The 21,145-nt window shown below is 46.8% G+C and overlaps 1 protein-coding gene across 3 annotated transcripts in view; it reads left to right on the top strand.

Moving 5' to 3' along the window:
• Positions 1-21,145, top strand: part of CENPN (centromere protein N) — a 110,872-nt gene that overhangs the window by 47,027 nt on the left and 42,700 nt on the right. For all 3 annotated transcript variants that reach the window (XM_063945367.1, XM_063945368.1, XM_063945366.1), the window contains 2 exons: positions 4,476-4,533; positions 17,246-17,358. In XM_063945367.1, the coding sequence (XP_063801437.1) occupies positions 4,476-4,533; positions 17,246-17,358 (171 nt within the window). The remainder of the gene's footprint in view (positions 1-4,475; positions 4,534-17,245; positions 17,359-21,145) is intronic.

Raw genomic sequence — 21,145 nt, 5'->3', positions numbered from 1 at the left:
GTGCCCGTGGAGTCTTGGCCTTGCAACTATGCCGAGCTGCTACCTGGGTCGGGGAAGAACACCTTTGTGAAGTTCTACAGGTTTGATACCCTGGCAAAGAGGATACCCAGTTTGGGCGGGCGGTGCTGCAGACCAGGCTGTGAGGCTGTCCGGGCACATAACAATCTTCTTTTTCGACCTGGTTGTTTTATTGGATTAATATTGACCAGCTTGTGTGTTTTACAATAGATCCAATTGTATCTTCTTTAGATACAGTTTAATTGGTAATCCAATTAATTTCCACTGTAATATTTTAGCCCAAAATATTTTGCTAAGGAATTGTGCATTGAAAGTGTAAGGTAAATCGGAACCACAAATCGGGCAATGTGTATGCCTAATTTGCTTGCTCCCGCAGTCATTAGTGATGTGTTCTTGTTGGCCCTGCTGCGAATTCGAGTCATTGCCATGCTGCGAATGCCCGCTGTATCGGCCGGCTACACATCGTTCTGATGTGTAGCCCGCCTAACAGCGTGCACGCTCACTGAAATGTCTTTCTGCGCTTTCCGATCCAAACTGTAATGTGTAACGTAATCTGCCTATGTTCTGTTTTGTAGATGATCAGGTTGTATCAGTGTGCCTAAATTGTGTATTATTGGATTTATATGCAAATGCGGTTATTGGATTGAGTTGTTAAGAGAAAAAAAAAAAAAAAAAGACGTGTGTTAGCTAATTACTTCATAATGTCAACACAAGTTGGGCTAGATGACTGTCAGAATGTGTGAATCTGTTGTCTGTAGCGAAGAGGGAAAGAGAACTCCCTCAATAAATGATTGAAATTATTTGATTTCCATTACATTAAGGGGTCTATTTACTAAGCTTCGGTTGGAGATAGTCGCCAATCCGCTCCTAACTGCCGTGTCACAGGCTGTGTTGGAAAAATGACACTTAGGAGCTGGTTGGCTGACCGTTTCTCCCCGTCCACTTTACCTCCATCCAAGGCTTAGTAAATAGACCCTTCTGTTCTTTTTAAATGTAATAAGATGCTTAGCTGATATGACATGAAAGATGTTTGTTGTAGCCTGTCCATACAGATATATTCTCAGAAAGAATAGATAACAACCACTTGGCCCATCTGGTCTTCACGCACACACTTATACACCAGGATGAATTTTTGTCGGAAGCCAAGTAACCTATTAGTGTGTGTGAGGAACCGCACGCAAGCATGGGGGGAATATACAAGCTTCACACAGATAGGGCCGTGGTGGGAATCAAACCTACTGCCGCTTGTATTAGACAAAGACTATTCTAGAAATAGCAAGAGTTTGAGGTGCTAATTAATTAAGTCAGTCAGTTTGATGTAACCATCTGGACTCCAGCATGAATACCCTTTAAAACCTGGACTGGAATGGCAAAGTTTGGGAAGCTCTGCCTTAAATTCTAACCCATACATTTGCACATCTTCTCAGACTGATTATACCTAACCTTGATATTTCAGACTAGGTTGGGTTTGTCCCTGGCAGGGCAGGCCACAATATCTCCACACTGTTTAATCTGATTAGCTTTCTCTCCACCCCAAGGTTTTATCAGTATATACACAAGGCGTTAAGTAGAATCGATCTGCCCTTTCTATGTAAAACTATGTCAGTTCCAGCTGTAGGGTAGGGTTTCCTTACAAAGATCATAGCACTCTACCAGTCTTGAGGAATGCACACCCCAGGGAAAATGTCCAGCTTTCCCAAGGAACTAATAAAGCTAACTGCAAAAGACAGGGCTACATAATCGTTTTTAACTATGATGTGGAGGCGTGTTTTTGTTTTTTTGTTTTCCTATCCAATTTAATTGCCAAATCACACGTTCAAATTAGTTAGATTTTACTGTAGAACTGTGTTTTTTTTTTTTTTTTTTTTTTTTTTTTTTATCCATCCATGAATTTCTGTCCGTCAGGCCTCATATCGTAGGTTAAGAGACATTTTTGGATACCTTTTGACCACCTTTACATACAAGTTATTTGGTTGTATTTTTTTCATTATGAGTGAAATACGATATTTAGCGGTTTGTCAGGCTTCGGCCAACTGGAGACTGCATATCATGGCCAAGTGTAATCACTATTTTCAATTCTCTTTACATGTTTTTATTACACCTACAGCAGTAGCCGGTATTCAGTTAGGGGAATAGCCCCAGATGAAATGTTATGCAGGTATATAACAAAGGAGTTCATATAGAACAGTAGTGCTGTGACAGGCCACTCCATAACCATCTAGTAAAGCAGAGACTGTGGTCAGTTGCATGTTACTCTTTCCTTTCACCTTTGCTCCCTGTTTTGGACTGCAGTGACGACCCTACATCTGCTATAGGGTAGCTGAGTGTTGCACATTTATTACTATTCTCTTTGTAGTCACAGAGCTCTGACCTACAGAATGTGCTCCACATGTGCTCAATATGTGTGAGACACTTGGCGTGACTTAGATGGGTAGCGCTTCGTACTTTTTCCTAAACTTGGCATTGTAGCTCCATACAAAGTTGCTCACAGTGCACCAGGCACACTAGATTAGGGCTTTTGGCCTAAAGAAGTGGTATACAGTTGCAGTTTCACAATAATGATACATGGCACAGTTGCTTTTATCGGAATTCTGTTTCTTGCCCATTCCATGAATGTCCAAAGTTCTCATAATCAGTCAACTGTTGTATTTCCTTCATCACCTCGATCTCCCTAAGAGTAGTCTGGTGACCTACTGTATCTACTATTTTGTGCTGAAATGCCCATGGAAAATGTGACTGGGCATAGACTGGATAACTAAGGGAGAATAGTTAATATGTATTACATACAGAAACCTATGTTTTGCGTCCTTAATGTCCCCTTGATTGAACTTACCACTTGGACACCATCAAATCAATGGTTGAACAATCCTTGTTCAGAGAAGTTAGCAGGCACCTACTGGTCTCTTGGCGAGAGCTGACTTTTTGTATACGACCTACTATTGCAGTGTGACGAAATGCCCTATCTCCACATGGACAATACAATTACAATAGGTACTCTCATCCCATTCTATTGTGCCTAAAAATCAAATGCAAATTATACTTCTAAAGAAGGTCTGTACCCCTTTATTTGCCAGATTGTTCTACACCGTTGTATTCTTAGGGGTCTATGTACTAAGCCTTGGAGAGCGATAAAGTGGACGGAAATGACGCCAATCTGCTGCTAACTGCCATGTTACAGGCAATGACAATTGGGAGCTGGTTGGTTCTTTATCTCCATCCATTTTATCTCTCGCCACAGCTTAGTACATAGGTCCAAATGTATTAAGCCTTAACAAAAGATAAAGTTGAGACACCTAAGGAGTGATAAATGGCCTGCCAACCAGCTCCTGTCATTTTTCAAATACAGCCTGTGACATGGCATTTAGGAAGCTGATCATTTCACTCTTTATCCATCTCCACTTTCTCTCTTGTTGAGGCTTAATACATTTGGGCCATAGACCCCAAAGGGATGTATTTACTAAGCCTTGGGTGGAGATCAACCAGCTCCTAACCGCCATGTTACAGGCTGTGTTTGAAATAGGGAGGCCAGTCTCGGGCCATTTTTTCAATCCCGGGTATCGGGATTGAAAAATGGTCAACCCCGGGATTGGTTTTTCCCTGCGTGGCTGTCCCCTCGCCCAGCCCCGCCCTTCCTGCACAGAACTCGCCATACATCAGGGGTGGGTGGGAAACATCTTCTCTCTCCCGTCGGCGGGTGATGCCGCAGCATGACCTGCGACTGCACGTCACGCTGCGCGGGGGAGCCGGGAGGAGGAAGCCGGGCAGCGTCTGAGCGTCCTGAGGACGCTCAGCGCTGATCCCTCAATCACCGGGATTGGATCTTCCAATTACGAGATTGAATACCAGCTGGGATTGGCCTCCTCTTTTGAAATATGACAGGAGCTGATTGGCTAGGACTTTATCTCTGCGGCTTAGTAAATAACCCCTAAATCCTTTATCATCATTTGCTTTACTGTTATTACATATTTTTAACTGCTGTTTCTGAGACCAGTTTTGGTTTTTCCTTTTTCAGGCTTGGTTCTAAACATCTTCAGCAGGTGGGAAAAGTCACCAGGAAATCCTCAACTTGTAGCACTGTATCATGAACATCCCTTTGATAAGGTAAAGATCAGTGAATGGATTTCTTTCCCACCTACTGCTAAACTTTTAGAATCTTTTCTGAATCAGATCACAACGGATATTATTTTTTTTTTTTTTAAGCCAAATCCATGATGAGCTAATTTATGACCCCTGTTAGCAGTTTGTGTCTTTGTAAGAGGCAAACTAGGATGGAGCAGTGGTTGAAAGAAATCAGATTAACTGAACTAAGCTTTGAATGTAGTGGTGCCCAGTTGGAACTAACTGGATAGTAAGGAAATTGCGTATGATACATTGTTACTTTCTTATCTGTTGATAAGATTGAACATGTTGTGTTTGGAAAGAATAATTTTAATATTTTTTAAAATTTATTTTAACAGCCTTTCCAGTCATATCTCTCAAGATCGCAACAAGAAATAAAAGTTACTCCAGCTGTAGGTATGTTGCCATGTGCTGTTGCAAAATATCATATTGTGTTGTGTTACGTTCTAACATATTAAGCTAAACCTGCGTTGTGGGTTTCTGGGTTTTGTTTTGTTTTTTTATAGTTTTTTTGTCAATTCCTGTGTGTTGACCTTGCCCTGGCTTGCTATGGTCTCCTGTTGCTTGCCATGCACAAACTTCTCTTGTATGCTCAGATCAAGTGACCAAACCCCATGGCATTTCATGCTGCTGGTAATTTGTATTTGCTTGCTGGATTTAAAAGCACAAATATAATTTGGACACTTGTGCGTCAGAATGCATAGTTTCCTATTCTGATGTTGTATATTGCCAGGTTTATGTGTCATATGCACAAACACTTGGTGGTCGGACGTAAAGTTTTCACCTACACACCCAATATGATGTTAAATGTTATTGAAACACTAGGAGGTCATTAGAACATAACCATTGAAGTGTGCCAAGGTGAACATATTAGAAGTGAAATCTCATTGGATATCCAGAAGGGCATATGTATTGGACTATAGGCGCACTTGCAATCATATGGACACTATAGTTATCCAATATATATGGTGCTTTTAGGTCCTGAACGTGGATATCCAACAGGTTATGTAAATGTAAGGGAACAGAGGTAGATATATAGTAATGAGGACTATATTAGTGTCCAATGAATGGTACCTTCAGTTCCGAAATCCCTGGTATAAGTAGGATGGCCGCCTATGAGTCTGTCATCCAGTGTATGCAGCTGCAGAGAAAAGAAACTTATCGCTGCTCCTACTCTCAGAAGCAGCCCCTCCAATGTGAACCTGGTGGCAGCCTGGCTTTAAAAATGATGGTCGCAATGTTTCCCATGGTGCTAGCTGAAGTTTCAATGTTTGAGAAATCTTTTTTATTTTTTGCAAACATAAAAATAAATAAATAATCATTTTGGATCAGTTTTAAATACATGTTTTTCACCTAATTCACTCATAAAGAAACAACAATTTCTGAGCGGTTTTTGGAAAATAATGTCAGTTAAGTGGTCAAAGAGCCATTATTTGCTTATTAGTATAATTAAGTGTATTTTTACTTTTTTAAAATGTTTATTTTGTTTATATGGTCTCATGCCATCATTATCTATGACCATATGGGAGAAGTTGGGGGGGGGGGGGGGGGGGTATATGAGGTAGCGCCTCCTATCCCTATAATTATTTTACACACCTTTCTGATTGTCATATGTTAAATATATTTCTCTAACGTCCTAGTGGATGCTGGGGACTCCGTCAGGACCATGGGGATTAGCGGCTCCGCAGGAGACAGGGCACAAAAATAAAGCTTTAGGATCAGGTGGTGTGCACTGGCTCCTCCCCCTATGACCCTCCTCCAAGCCTCAGTTAGGTTTTTGTGCCCGTCCGAGCAGGGTGCAATCTAGGTGGCTCTCCTAAAGAGCTGCTTAGAAAAAGTTTTTAGGTTTTTTATTTTCAGTGAGTCCTGCTGGCAACAGGCTCACTGCATCGAGGGACTTAGGGGAGAGAAGTGAACTCACCTGCGTGCAGGATGGATTGGCTTCTTAGGCTACTGGACACCATTAGCTCCAGAGGGAGTCGGAACACAGGTCTCACCCTGGGGTTCGTCCCGGAGCCGCGCCGCCGACCCCCCTTGCAGATGCCGAAGATGGAAGAGGTCCAGAAGCAGGCGGCAGAAGACTTTTCAGTCTTCCTGAGGTAGCGCACAGCACTGCAGCTGTGCGCCATTGTTGTCAGCACACTTCACACAGCGGTCACGGAGGGTGCAGGGCGCGGGGGGGGGCGCCCTGGGCAGCAATGTATAATACCTTTTTTATGGCTAAAAATACATCACATATAGCCCTTGAGGCTATATGGATGTATTTAACCCCTGCCAGATCTCACAATCTCCGGAGAAGAGCCCGCCGAAATAGGGGGCGGGGCTTATTCTCCTCAGCACACAGCGCCATTTTCCTGCTCTGCTCCGCTGTGAGGAAGGCTCCCAGGACTCTCCCCTGCACTGCACTACAGAAACAGGGTAAAACAGAGAGGGGGGGCACTTTTTTTGGCGATATTACTATATTTAAGCTGCTATAAGGATACAACACTTATATAGGGTTGTTCCCATATATATTATAGCGCTTGGGTGTGTGCTGGCAAACTCTCCCTCTGTCTCCCCAAAGGGCTAGTGGGGTCCTGTCTTCAATAGAGCATTCCCTGTGTGTCTGCTGTGTGTCGGTACGTGTGTGTCGACATGTATGAGGACGATGTTGGTGTGGAGGCAGAGCAATTGCCGATAATGGTGATGTCACCCCCTAGGGAGTCGACACCGGAATGGATGGCTTTGTTTATGGAATTACGTGATAATGTCAGCACATTACAAAAATCAGTTGACGACATGAGACGGCCCTCAAACCAGTTAGTACCTGCCCAGGCGTCTCAGACACCGTCAGGGGCTGTAAAACGCCCTTTACCTCAGTCGGTCGATACAGACCCAGACACGGACACTGAATCTAGTGTCGACGGTGAAGAAACAAACGTATTTTCCAGTAGGGCCACACGTTATATGATCACGGCAATGAAGGAGGCTTTGCATATCTCTGATACTACAAGTACCACAAAAAGGGGTATTATGTGGGGGGTGAAAAAACTACCTGTAGTTTTTCCTGAATCAGAGGAATTGAATGATGTATGTGATGAAGCGTGGGTTAACCCAGATAGAAAAGGGCTAATTTCAAAAAAGTTATTGGCATTATACCCTTTCCCGACAGAGGTTAGGGCGCGCTGGGAAACACCCCCTAAGGTGGATAAGGCGCTCACACGCTTATCAAAACAAGTGGCGTTACCGTCTCCTGATACGGCCGCCCTCAAGGATCCAGCTGATAGGAGGCTGGAAACTACCCTAAAAAGTATATACACACATACTGGTGTTATACTGCGACCAGCCATCGCCTCAGCCTGGATGTGCAGTGCTGGGGTGGTCTGGTCGGATTCCCTGACTGAAAATATTGATACCCTGGATAGGGACAGTATTTTACAGACTTTAGAGCAATTAAAGGATGCTTTCTCTATCGTCCTAGTGGATGCTGGGGTTCCTGAAAGGACCATGGGGAATAGCGGCTCCGCAGGAGACAGGGCACAAAAGTAAAGCTTTCCGATCAGGTGGTGTGCACTGGCTCCTCCCCCTATGACCCTCCTCCAAGCCAGTTAGATTTTTGTGCCCGGCCGAGAAGGGTGCAATCTAGGTGGCTCTCCTAAAGAGCTGCTTAGAAAAGTTTAGCTTAGGTTTTTTATTTTACAGTGAGTCCTGCTGGCAACAGGATCACTGCAACGAGGGACTTAGGGGAGAAGAAGTGAACTCACCTGCGTGCAGGATGGATTGGCTTCTTGGCTACTGGACATCAGCTCCAGAGGGACGATCACAGGTACAGCCTGGATGGTCACCGGAGCCTTGCCGCCGGCCCCCTTGCAGATGCTGAAGTAAGAAGAGGTCCAGAATCGGCGGCAGAAGACTCCTCAGTCTTCTAAAGGTAGCGCACAGCACTGCAGCTGTGCGCCATTTTCCTCTCAGCACACTTCACACGGCAGTCACTGAGGGTGCAGGGCGCTGGGAGGGGGGCGCCCTGGGAGGCAAATGAATACCTATTTTGGCTAAAAATACCTCACATATAGCCTCCGGAGGCTATATGGAGATATTTAACCCCTGCCAGAATCCGTTAAGAGCGGGAGACGAGGCCGCCGAAAAAGGGGCGGGGCCTATCTCCTCAGCACACAGCGCCATTTTCCCTCACAGAAAGGCTGGAGGGAAGGCTCCCAGGCTCTCCCCTGCACTGCACTACAGAAACAGGGTTAAAACAGAGAGGGGGGGCACTAAATTGGCGATAGAAATATATAAAAAAGATGCTATAAGGGAAAACACTTATATAAGGTTGTCCCTATATAATTATAGCGTTTTTGGTGTGTGCTGGTAAACTCTCCCTCTGTCTCTCCAAAGGGCTAGTGGGTCCTGTCCTCTATCAGAGCATTCCCTGTGTGTGTGCTGTGTGTCGGTACGTGTGTGTCGACATGTATGAGGACGATGTTGGTGAGGAGGCGGAGCAATTGCCTGTAATGGTGATGTCACTCTCTAGGGAGTCGACACCGGAATGGATGGCTTATTTAGGAAATTACGTGATAATGTCAACACGCTGCAAGGTCGGTTGACGACATGAGACGGCCGACAAACAATTAGTACCGGTCCAGACGTCTCAAAAACACCGTCAGGGGTTTTAAAACGCCCGTTTACTTTAGTCGGTCGACACAGACACAGACAGGGACACTGAATCCAGTGTCGACGGTGAATAAACAAACGTATTCCTTATTAGGGCCACACGTTAAAGGCAATGAAGGAGGTGTTACATATTTCTGATACTACAAGTACCACAAAAGAGGGTATTATGTGGGATGTGAAAAAACTACCGTAGTTTTTCCTGAATCAGATAAATTAAATAAAGTGTGTGATGATGCGTGGGTTCCCCCCGATAGAAAATTATGGGCGGTATACCCTTTCCCGCCAGAAGTTAGGGCGCGTTGGGAAACACCCCTTAGGGTGGATAAGGCGCTCACACGCTTATCAAAACAAGTGGCGGTACCGTCTAAAGATAGGGCCGTCCTCAAGGACCAGCTGACAGGAGGCTGGAAAATATCATAAAAAGTATATACACACATACTGGTGTTATACTGCGACCAGCGATCGCCTCAGCCTGGATGTGCAGAGCTGGGGTGGCTTGGTCGGATTCCCTGACTAAAAATATTGATACCCTTGACAGGGACAGTATTTTATTGACTATAGAGCATTTAAAGGATGCATTTCTATATATGCGAGATGCACAGAGGGATATTTGCACTCTGGCATCAAGAGTAAATGCGATGTCCATATCTGCCAGAAGATGTTATGGACACGACAGTGGTCAGGTGATGCAGATTCCAAACGGCACAAAGGTGTATTGCCGTATAAAGGAAGAGGAGTTATTTGGGGTCGGTCCATCGGACCTGGTGGCCACGGCAACTGCTGGAAAATCCGCCGTTTTTACCCTAAGTCACATCTCTGCAGAAAAAGACACCGTCTTTTCAGCCTCAGTCCTTTCGTCCCTATAAGATCATATCTGCCCAGGGATAGAGGAAAGGGAAGAAGACTGCAGCAGGCAGCCCATTCCCAGGAACAGAAGCGTTCCACCGCTTCTGACAAGTTCTCAGCATGGCGCTGAGACCGTACAGGACCCCTGGATCCTACAAGTAGTATCCCAGGGGTACAGATTGGAATGTCGAGACGTTTCCCCTTCGCAGGCTCCTGAAGTCTGCTTTACCAAGGTCTCCCTCCGACAAGGAGGCAGTATGGGAAAAAATTCACAAGCTGTATTCCAGCAGGTGATAATTAAATTACCCCTCCTACTACAAGAAAAGGGGTATTATTCCACACTATATTGTGGTACTGAAGCCAGAAGGCTAGGTGAGACTTATTCTAAAAAAATTTTTTTGAACACTTACAAAGGTTCAAATCAAGATGGAGTCACTCAGAGCAGTGATAACGAACCAGGAAGAAGGGGACTATATAGTGTCCCGGGACATCAGGGATGCTTACCTCTATGTCCCAAATTTGCCCTTCTCACTAAGGGTACCTCAGGTTCGTGGTGCAGAACTGTCACTATCAGTTTCAGACGCTGCCGTTTGGATTGTCCACGGCACCCCGGGTCTTTACCAAGGTAATGGCCGAAATGATGATTCTTCTTCGAAGAAAAGGCGTCTTAATTATCCCTTACTTGGACGATCTCCTGATAAGGGCATAGTCCAGGGAACAGTTGGAGGTCGGAGTAGCACTATCTCGGATACTGCTACAACAGCACGGGTGGATTCTAAATATTCCAAAATCGCAGCTGATCCCGACGACACGTCTGCTGTGCCTAGGGATGATTCTGGACACAGTCCAGAAAAAGATGTTTCTCCCGGAAGAGAAAGCCAGGGAGTTATCCGAGCTAGTCAGGAACCTCCTAAAAACAGTGCATCATTGCACAAGGATCCTGGTAAAAATGGTGGCTTCCTACGAAGCAATTCCATTCGGCAGATTTCACGCAAGAAATTTTCAGTGGGATCTGCTGGACAAATGGTCCGGATCGCATCTTCAGATGCATCAGCGGATAACCCTATATCCAAGGACAAGGGTGTCTCTCCTGTGGTGGTTATAGAGTGCTCATCTTCTAGAGGGCCGCAGATTCGGCATTCAGGATTGGATGCTGGTGACCACGGAGCCCAGCCCGAGAGGCTGGGGAGCAGTCACACAAGGAAAAAATTTCCAGGGAGTGTGATCAAGTCTGGAGACTTTTCTCCACATAAATATACTGGAGCTAAGGGTAAATTTATAATGCTCTAAGCTTTGCAAGACCTCTGCTTCAAGGTCAGCCGGTATTGATCCAGTGGGAAAAACATCACGGCAGTCGCCCACGTAAACAGACAGGGCGACACAAGAAGCAGGAGGGCAATGGCAAAAACTGCAAGGACTTTTCGCTGGGCGGAAAATCATGTGATAGCACTGTCAGCAGTGTTTCATCCCGGGAATGGAAACTGGGAAGCAGACTTCCTCAGCAGGCACGACCTCCACCCGGGAGAGTGGAAACTTCATCGGGAAGTTTTTTCCACATGATTGTAAACCGTTGGGAAATACCAAAGGTGGACATGATGGCGTCCCGTCTGAACAAAAAACGGGACAGGTATTGCGCCAGGTCAAGAGACCCTCAGGCAATAGCTGTGGACGTTCTGGTAACACTGTGGGTGTACCAGTCGGTGTATGTGTTCCCTCCTCTGCTTCTCATACCTAAGGTGCTGAGAATTATAAGACGTAGAGGAGTAAGAACTATACTCATGGCTCCGGATTGGCCAAGAAGGACTTGGTACCCGGAACTTCAAGAGATGCTAACAGAGGTCTTATGGCCTCTGCCGCTAAGAAGGGACTTGCTTCAGCAAGTACCATGTCTGTTCCAAGACTTACCGCAGCTGCGTTTGTCGGCATGGCGGTGGAAAGCCGGATCCTAAGGGAAAAAGGCATTCCGGAAGAGGTCATTCCTACCCTGGTCAAAGCCAGAAAGGAGGTGACCGCACAACATTATCACCACATGTGGCGAAAATATGTTGCGTGGTGTGAGGCCAGGAAGGCCCCACAAAGAAATTTCAACTCGGTCATTTCCTGCAAACAGGAGTGTCTATGGGCCTCAAATTGGGGTCCATTAAGGTTCAAATTTCGGCCCTGTCGATTTTCTTCCAGAAAGAATTGGCTTCAGTTCCTGAAGTCCAGAAGTTTGTCAAGGGAGTATTGCATATACAACCCCCTTTTGTGCCTCCAGTGGCACTGTGGGATCTCAACGTAGTTCTGGGATTCCTCAAATCACATTGGTTTAAAACCAGTCAAATCTGTGGATTTGAAGCATCTCACATGAAAAGTGACCATGCTCTTGGACCTGGCCTGGACCAGGCGAGTGTCAAATTGGTGGTTTTTTCTCAAAAAAGCCCATATCTGTTTGTCCATTCGGACAGGGCAGAGCTGCGGACTCGTCCCCAGTTCTCTCCCTAAGGTGGTGTCAGTGTTTCACCTGAACCAGCTTATTGTGGTGCCTTGCACCTACTAGGGACTTGGAGGACTCCAAGTTGCTAGATGTTGTCAGGGCCCTGAAAATATGTTCCAGGACGGCTGGAGTCAGGAAAACTGACTTGCTGTTATCCTGTATGCACCCAACAAACTGGGTGCTCTTGCTTCTAAGCAGACTATTGCTAGTTGGATGTGTAATACAATTCAGCTTGCACATTCTGTGGCAGGCCTGCCACAGCCAAAATATGTAAATGCCCATTCCACAAGGAAGGTGGGCTCATCTTGGGCGGCTGCCCGAGGGGTCTCGGCTTTACAACTTTGCCGAGCAGCTACTTGGTCAGGGGCAAACACGTTTGCTAAATTCTACAAATTTGATACCCTGGCTAAGGAGGACCTGGAGTTCTCTCATTCGGTGCTGCAGAGTCATCCGCACTCTCCCGCCCGTTTGGGAGCTTTGGTATAATCCCCATGGTCCTTTCAGGAACCCCAGCATCCACTAGGACGATAGAATTATCGGTAAGTAAATTCTTATTTTCTCTATTTCTCGGAGTCCGTAGTGGATGCTGGGCGCCCATCCCAAGTGCGGATTATCTGCAATACTTGTACATAGTTACAAAAATCGGGTTATTATTGTTGTGAGCCATCTTTTCAGAGGCTCCGCTGTTATCATACTGTTAACTGGGTTTAGATCACAAGTTGTACGGTGTGATTGGTGTGGCTGGTATGAGTCTTACCCGGGATTCAAAAATTCCTCCCTTATTGTGTACGCTCGTCCGGGCACAGTACCTAACTGGCTTGGAGGAGGGTCATAGGGGGAGGAGCCAGTGCACACCACCTGATCGGAAAGCTTTACTTTTGTGCCCTGTCTCCTGCGGAGCCGCTATTCCCCATGGTCCTTTCAGGAACCCCAGCATCCACTACGGACTCCGAGAAATAGAATTATCGGTAAGTAAATTCTTATTTTTCTTTATATGCGAGATGCTCAGAGGGATATTTGCACTCTGGCATCGAGAGTAAGTGCGATGTCCATATCTGCCAGAAGAAGTTTATGGACACGACTGGTCAGGTGATGCGGATTCCAAACGGCATATGGAAGTATTGCCGTATAAAGGGGAGGAATTATTTGGCGTCGGTCTATCGGATCTGGTGGCCACGGCAACGGCCGGGAAATCCACCTTTTTACCTCAGACCCCCTCCCAACAGAAAAAGACACCGTCTTTTCAGCCGCAGTCCTTTCGGTCCTATAAGAACAAGCGGGCAAAAGGACAGTCATATCTGCTCCGAGGCAGAGGAAAGGGTAAGAGAGGGCAGCAAGCAGCTCCTTCCCAGGAACAGAAGCCCTCCGCGGGTTCTGCAAAGCCCTCAGCATGACGCTGGGGCTTTACAAGCGGACTCAGAAACGGTGGGGGGTCGACTCAAGAATTTCAGCGCGCAGTGGGCTTGCTCACAGGTGGACCCCTGGATCCTGCAGATAATATCTCAGGGTTACAGGTTGGAATTCGAGAAGTCTCCCCCTCGCCGGTTCCTAAAGTCTGCTCTGCCAACGTCTCCCTCAGACAGGGCGACGGTATTGGAAGCCATTCACAAGCTGTATTCTCAGCAGGTGATAGTCAAGGTACCCCTCCTACAACAGGGAAAGGGGTATTATTCCACACTATTTGTGGTACCGAAGCCGGACGGCTCGGTAAGACCTATTCTAAATCTGAAATCTTTGAACCTGTACATACAAAAATTCAAGTTCAAGATGGAGTCACTCAGAGCAGTGATAGCGAATCTGGAAGAAGGGGACTTTATGGTGTCCCTGGACATCAAGGATGCTTACCTGCATGTCCCAATTTGCCCTTCACATCAAGGGTACCTCAGGTTCGTGGTGCAAAACTGTCATTATCAGTTTCAGACGCTGCCGTTTGGATTGTCCACGGCACCTCGGGTCTTTACCAAGGTAATGGCCGAAATGATGTTTCTTCTACGAAGAAAAGGCGTATTAATTATCCCTTACTTGGACGATCTCCTGATAAGGGCAAGGTCCAGGGAACAGCTGGGGGACGTAGTAGCACTAACCCAAATAGTGCTGCAACAGCACGGGTGGATTCTGAATTTTCCAAAATCTCAATTGACCCTGACGACACGTCTGCTGTTCCTGGGAATGATTCTGGACACGGTTCAGAAAAAGGTGTTTCTTCCGGAGGAGAAAGCCAAGGAGTTATCCGAACTTGTCAGGAACCTCCTAAAACCAGGAACAGTGTCTGTGCATCAATGCACAAGAGTCCTGGGAAAGATGGTGGCTTCTTACGAAGCGATTCCATTCGGCAGATTCCACGCACAAACTTTTCAGTGGGATCTGCTGGACAAATGGTCCGGATCGCATCTGCAGATGCATCAGCGGATAACCTTGTCGCCACGGACAAGGGTGTCTCTTCTGTGGTGGTTGCAGAGTGCTCATCTGTTAGAGGGCCGCGGATTCGGCATACAGGACTGGGTCCTGGTGACCACGGATGCCAGTCTGAGAGGCTGGGGAGCGGTCACACAGGGAAGAAACTTCCAGGGAGTATGGTCAAACCTGGAGATGTCTCTTCACATAAATATACTGGAGCTAAGAGCGATTTACAATGCTCTAAGCCTGGCAAAACCCCTGCTTCAGGGTCAGCCGGTGTTGATCCAGTCGGACAACATCACGGCAGTCGCCCACGTAAACAGACAGGGCGGCACAAGAAGCAGGAGAGCAATGGCAGAAGCTGCAATGATTCTTCGCTGGGCGGAAGATCATGTGATAGCACTGTCAGCAGTGTTCATTCCGGGAGTGGACAACTGGGAAGCAGACTTCCTCAGCAGACATGATCTACACCCGGGAGAGTGGGGACTTCATCCAGAAGTCTTCCACATGATTGTGAACCGTTGGGAAAAACCAAAGGTGGACATGATGGCGTCTCGCCTCAACAAAAAACTGGACAGGTATTGCGCCAGGTCAAGAGACCCTCAGGCAATAGCTGTGGACGCTCTGCTAACGCCGTGGGTGTTCCAGTCAGTGTATGTGTTTCCTCCTCTGCCTCTCATACCAAAAGTACTGAGAATTATACGGCAAAGGGGAGTAAGAACGATACTCGTGGCTCCGGATTGGCCAAGAAGAACTTGGTACCCGGAACTTCAGGAGATGCTCACGGAAGATCCGTGGCCTCTACCTCTAAGACGGGACCTGCTTCAGCAGGGACCGTGTCTATTCCAAGACTTACCGCGGCTGCGTTTGACGGCATGGCGGTTGAACGCCGAATTCTAAGGGAAAAAGGCATTCCAGAAGAGGTCATTCCTACACTGGTAAAAGCCAGGAAGGAGGTGACTGCACAACATTATCACCGCATTTGGAGAAAATATGTTGCGTGGTGTGAGGCCAGGAAGGCCCCCACGGAGGAATTTCAATTGGGACGATTCCTACATTTCCTGCAAACAGGATTGTCTATGGGCCTCAAGTTGGGGTCCATTAAGGTTCAAATTTCGGCCCTGTCGATTTTCTTCCAGAAAGAATTGGCTTTAGTTCCTGAAGTCCAGACTTTTGTAAAAGGAGTACTACATATACAGCCCCCGGTTGTGCCCCCAGTGGCTCCGTGGGACCTTAATGTAGTTTTGGATTTTCTCAAATCCCATTGGTTTGAGCCACTCAAATCGGCGGATTTGAAATATCTTACATGGAAAGTAACCATGCTACTGGCCCTGGCTTCAGCCAGGAGAGTGTCAGAATTGGCGGCTTTATCGTATAAAAGCCCATATCTGATTTTCCATTCGGACAGGGCAGAACTGCGGACGCGTCCTCATTTTCTGCCTAAGGTGGTGTCAGCGTTTCACCTGAACCAGCCTATTGTGGTGCCTGCGGCTACTAGCGATTTGGAGGATTCCAAGTTGCTGGACGTTGTCAGGGCATTGAAAATATATATTTCAAGGACGGCTGGAGTCAGAAAATCTGACTCGCTGTTTATACTGTATGCACCCAACAAGCTGGGTGCTCCTGCTTCTAAGCAGACGTTTGCTCGTTGGATCTGTAGCACAATTCAACTTGCACATTCTGTGGCAGGCCTGCCACAGCCTAAATCTGTCAAGGCCCATTCCACAAGGAAGGTGGGCTCATCCTGGGCGGCTGCCCGTGGGGTCTCGGCATTACAACTCTGCCGAGCAGCTACGTGGTCAGGGGAGAACACGTTTGTAAAATTCTACAAATTTGATACCCTGGCTAAAGAGGACCTGGAGTTCTCTCATTCGGTGCTGCAGAGTCATCCGCACTCTCCCGCCCGTTTGGGAGCTTTGGTATAATCCCCATGGTCCTGACGGAGTCCCCAGCATCCACTAGGACGTTAGAGAAAATAAGATTTTACTTACCGATAAATCTATTTCTCGTAGTCCGTAGTGGATGCTGGGCGCCCATTCCAAGTGCGGATTGTCTGCAATACTGTACATAGTTATTGTTACAAAAAAATCGGGTTGTTATTGTTGTGAGCCGTCTGTTCAGAGGCTCCTACGTTGTCATACTGTTAACTGGGTTCAGATCACAAGTTGTACGGTGTGATTGGTGTGGCTGGTAGGAGTCTTACCCGGGATTCAAAATCCTTCCTTATTGTGTACGCTCGTCCGGGCACAGTATCCTAACTGAGGCTTGGAGGAGGGTCATAGGGGGAGGAGCCAGTGCACACCACCTGATCCTAAAGCTTTATTTTTGTGCCCTGTCTCCTGCGGAGCCGCTAATCCCCATGGTCCTGACGGAGTCCCCAGCATCCATTACGGACTACGAGAAATAGATTTATCGGTAAGTAAAATCTTATTTTTCACATCTATAACAACAATGGTTAAATGCATGGGGAATCTGATGCACATTTCATTCAGTGTTAGCAATATGTGCTGGTACACCATGTTTGTTTTTGTTTGTTGTTTTTATGATTAGTGTCCTTAAAATTATTCCTTGTTCTTAACATAGTTTGTGTAATGTTGCTTCACGCTAAGTGCATATATGTTTAGAAGGAAGTTAACACAAAAGGAGTGGGGGTTGAGTAGTAGCACTATGGCGTTAAGCATTACATTTTGTTTTAGCCATTGTTTACTCTTCTAACTTTTTTGTTGTTTTGGTTTCCAGTGGACCAAAGGGTAACTTATGAAAATATGAAGGACAAGGAGCGAATAAATCAGCTAACGCGTGAAACATTTGGCGATGGGTCACTTCCTAACTTAGAATTTGCAACATATAAGGTATAAATGCCACACCAATGTATATGTCAGGAATTTTAAGGACAGCTAGCACAAAACTGATCAAGCTTTATTAGATTAAAATGAAAAAAAATCCTTAATGTGTGGTCATTGTTTGTGTTCTCTGAAGCAAAGAAAACTGGTGTGGAATTCTGATTAGGCAGCTTACAGTTTCATTAATAAGAATCTTTCTTTAAAGTGTGCTTGTCACCTATACACAACTGCACATTAAACGGGTAAAACGCAACTAGAGATGACTGAAGCGACCCTGAAATTTCATATGAATGCAGTTCTGTAATCGAACAGGACATTTTCTAAAACTAAAGTTCTGGTTAATCGTAGAATTTTATTTCTGTCTCCATGTAGTGCTTTTCGCACTGAATCTTTTACATGTACACAGAAATCTATAGAGCGAAGACTACAGCAGGCCATTCATTTTACTGTGTGATGTGTTTAGCGCAGAGCAGGGGATACTTAAAGGCAACGTCTGTAGCCAAATGCAGACGAAGGCAAGCATTTACAGCATCTGCTTTGAAAATCTTGTTCATCTTTGCACCTATTATTTTATGGTTACTATAGTCCTCTTTCTCTGACATCCTAGTGGATGCTGGGAACTCCGTAAGGACCATGGGGAATAGACGGGCTCCGCAGGAGACTGGGCACTCTAAAAGAAAGATTAGGTACTATCTGGTGTGCACTGGCTCCTCCCTCTATGCCCCTCCTCCAGACCTCAGTTAGAATCTGTGCCCGGCCAGAGCTGGGTGCTCCTAGTGGGCTCTCCTGAGCTTGCTAGAAAAGAAAGTATTTGCTAGGTTTTTTATTTTCAGTGAGATCTGCTGGCAACAGACTCACTGCTACGTGGGACTGAGGGAGAGAAGCAAACCTACCTGCTTGCAGCTAGTTGTGCTTCTTAGGCTACTGGACACCATTAGCTCCAGAGGGTTAGAACACAGGGCCTGACCTCGATCGTCCGTTCCCGGAGCCGCGCCGCCGTCCCCCTTGCAGAGCCAGAAGACAGAAGAGAAGCGATGAAATCGGCGGCAGAAGACTCCTGTCTTCATTAAGGTAGCGCACAGCACCGCAGCTGTGCGCCATTGCTCTTATAGCACACCACACACTCCGGTCACTGTAGGGTGCAGGGCGCTGGGGGGGGTTTGGGCGCCCTGGGCAGCAATTATAATACCTTTTGGCACTTAAAATACACATAATACAGTCTGAAAACTGTATATGTGTAAAAACCCCCGCCATTAAGTTACATAAAACGCGGGACAGAAGCCTGCCGCTGAGGGGGCGGGGCCTTCTTCCTCAGCACACCAGCGCCATTTTCCCTTCACAGCTCCGCTGGAAGCAGCTCCCCAGGCTCTCCCCTGCAGTATCCTGATACAAGAAGGGTAAAAAAGAGAGGGGGGGCACATAAATTTAGGCGCAAATAAGATATTTAAGCAGCTATTGGGTAAATCACTTTTTATAGTGTAAATCCCTGTGTTATATAGCGCTGTGGTGTGTGCTGGCATACTCTCTCTCTCTCTGTCTCCCCAAAGGACTTTGTGGGGTCCTGTCCTCAGTCTGAGCATTCCCTGTGTGTGTGGTGTGTCGGTACGGCTGTGTCGACATGTTTGATGAGGAGGGTTACGTGGAGGCGGAGCAGGGGCAGATAAGTGTGGTGTCGCCCCCGACGGGGCCGACACCTGATTGGATGGATATGTGGAAGGTCTTAACCGACAGTGTCAACTCCTTACATAAAAGGTTCGATGACGCAGCAGCCTTGGGACAGCCGGGGTCTCAGCCCGCACCTGCCCAGGCGACTCACAAGCCGTCAGGGGCTCATAAACGCCCGCTAGCTCAGATGGTAGACACAGATGTAGACACGGAGTCTGACTCCAGTGTAGATGAGGATGAGACAAATGTACAGTCTACAAAAGCCATCCGATGCATGATTACTGCAATGAAAGATGTATTTCACATTTCTGATATTAACCCGGTTACCACCAAGAGGGGTATTATGTTTGGGGAGAAAAAGCAGCCAGTGACTTTTCCCCCATCTGATGAATTAAATGATTTGTGTGAAGAAGCGTGGAGTTCCCCTGATAAGAAACTAGTGATTTCTAAGAGGTTACTGATGGCGTACCTTTTCCCGCCAATGGATAGGTTACGTTGGGAAACATCCCCTAGGGTGGACAAGGCGCTGACATGCTTATCTAAAAGGGTGGCACTGGCGTCTCAGGATATGGCCGCCCTAAAGGAGCCTGCGGATAGAAAGCAGGAAGCTATCCTGAAGTCTGTGTATACACACTCTGGTACTCTACTGAGACCTGCTATTGCTTCAGCCTGGATGTGTAGTGCTGCAGCAGCATGGACTGATACCCTGTCAGACAGCATTGATTCCCACGACAGGGATACTGTTTTGCTAACCATCGAACATATAAAAGACGTCGTCTTATATATGCGGGATGCCCAGAGGGACATTTGCCTGCTGGCATCTAGAATTAATGCAATGTCCATTTCTGCCAGGAGAGTATTATGGACTCGGCAGTGGACAGGTGATGCTGATTCTAAAAAACACATGGAGGTTTTGCCTTAAAAGGGTGAGGAATTGTTTGGGGACGGTCTCTCGGACCTCGTATCCACAGCAACTGCTGGGAAGTAGACTTTTTTACCCCAGGTTCCCTCACAGCCAAAGAAAGCACCGTATTATCAAGTGCAGTCCTTTCGGCCTTAGGCAAGCGGGTCAGAGGAGCATCCTTTCTGGCCAGAGGCAAGGGTAGAGGAAAGAATCTGCACCAGGCAGCCAGTTCCCAGGAACAAAAATCCTCCCCTGCTTCCACTAAGTCCACCACATGACGTTGGGGCTCCACAGGCGAAGCCAGGTGCGGTGGGGGCGCGTCTTCCGAAACTTCAGCAACCAGTGGGTTCGCTCACAAGTGGATCTCTGGGCTGTACAAATTGTATCTCAGGGATACAAGCTGGAGTTCGAGGCGACTCCCCCTCGCCGTTACCTCAAATCAGCCTTGCCAGCTGCTCCCAGGAAAAGGGAGGTAGTACTGGCGGCAATTCACAAGCTGTACCTCCAGCAGATGATAATTAAGGTCCCCCTCCTTCAACAGGGCAGGGGTTACTATTCCACAATGTTTGTGGTACCGAAACCGGACAGTTCGGTGAGACCCATTCTGAATTTAAAATCCTTGAACACATATAAAGAAGTTCAAGTTCAAAATGGAATCGCTCAGGGCGGTTATTGCAAGCCTGGAAGAGGGGGATTTTATGGTGTCGCTGGACATCAAGGATGCTTACTTGCATGTCCCCATTTACCCACCTCACCAGGAACACCTCAGGTTTGTGGTACAGGAATGTCATTACCAATTCCAGACGTTGCCGGTTGGTCTCTCCACGGCACCGAGAATTTTTACCAAGGTAATGGCCGAAATGATGATACTCCTTCGGAAGAAGGGAGTTATGATTATCCCGTACTTGGCGAGGTCCAGAGAGCAGTTGTTGGTCAGCGTAGCACTCTCTCAGGAAGTGTTGCAACAGCACGGCTGGATTCTGAATATCCCAAAGTCACAGCTGATTCCTGCGACGCGTCTGCTTTTCCTGGGCATGATTCTGGACACAGAACAGAAGAAGGTGTTTCTCCCGGTGGAGAAGGCCCAGGAATTGTTATCTCTGGTCAGGGACCTCCTGAAACCAAAACAGGTGTCGGTGCATCACTGCACGCGAGTCCTGGGAAAGATGGTGGCTTCTTAAGAAGCAATTCCCTTCGGCAGGTTCCATGCAAGGATCTTTCAGTGGG

This window comes from Pseudophryne corroboree, chromosome 11 (assembly GCF_028390025.1).
Source record: "Pseudophryne corroboree isolate aPseCor3 chromosome 11, aPseCor3.hap2, whole genome shotgun sequence".
NCBI classification, from domain to species: Eukaryota; Metazoa; Chordata; class Amphibia; order Anura; family Myobatrachidae; genus Pseudophryne; species Pseudophryne corroboree.
Note: the sequence above shows the minus strand (reverse complement) of the source record. Positions and strands in the feature narration are given on the sequence as shown.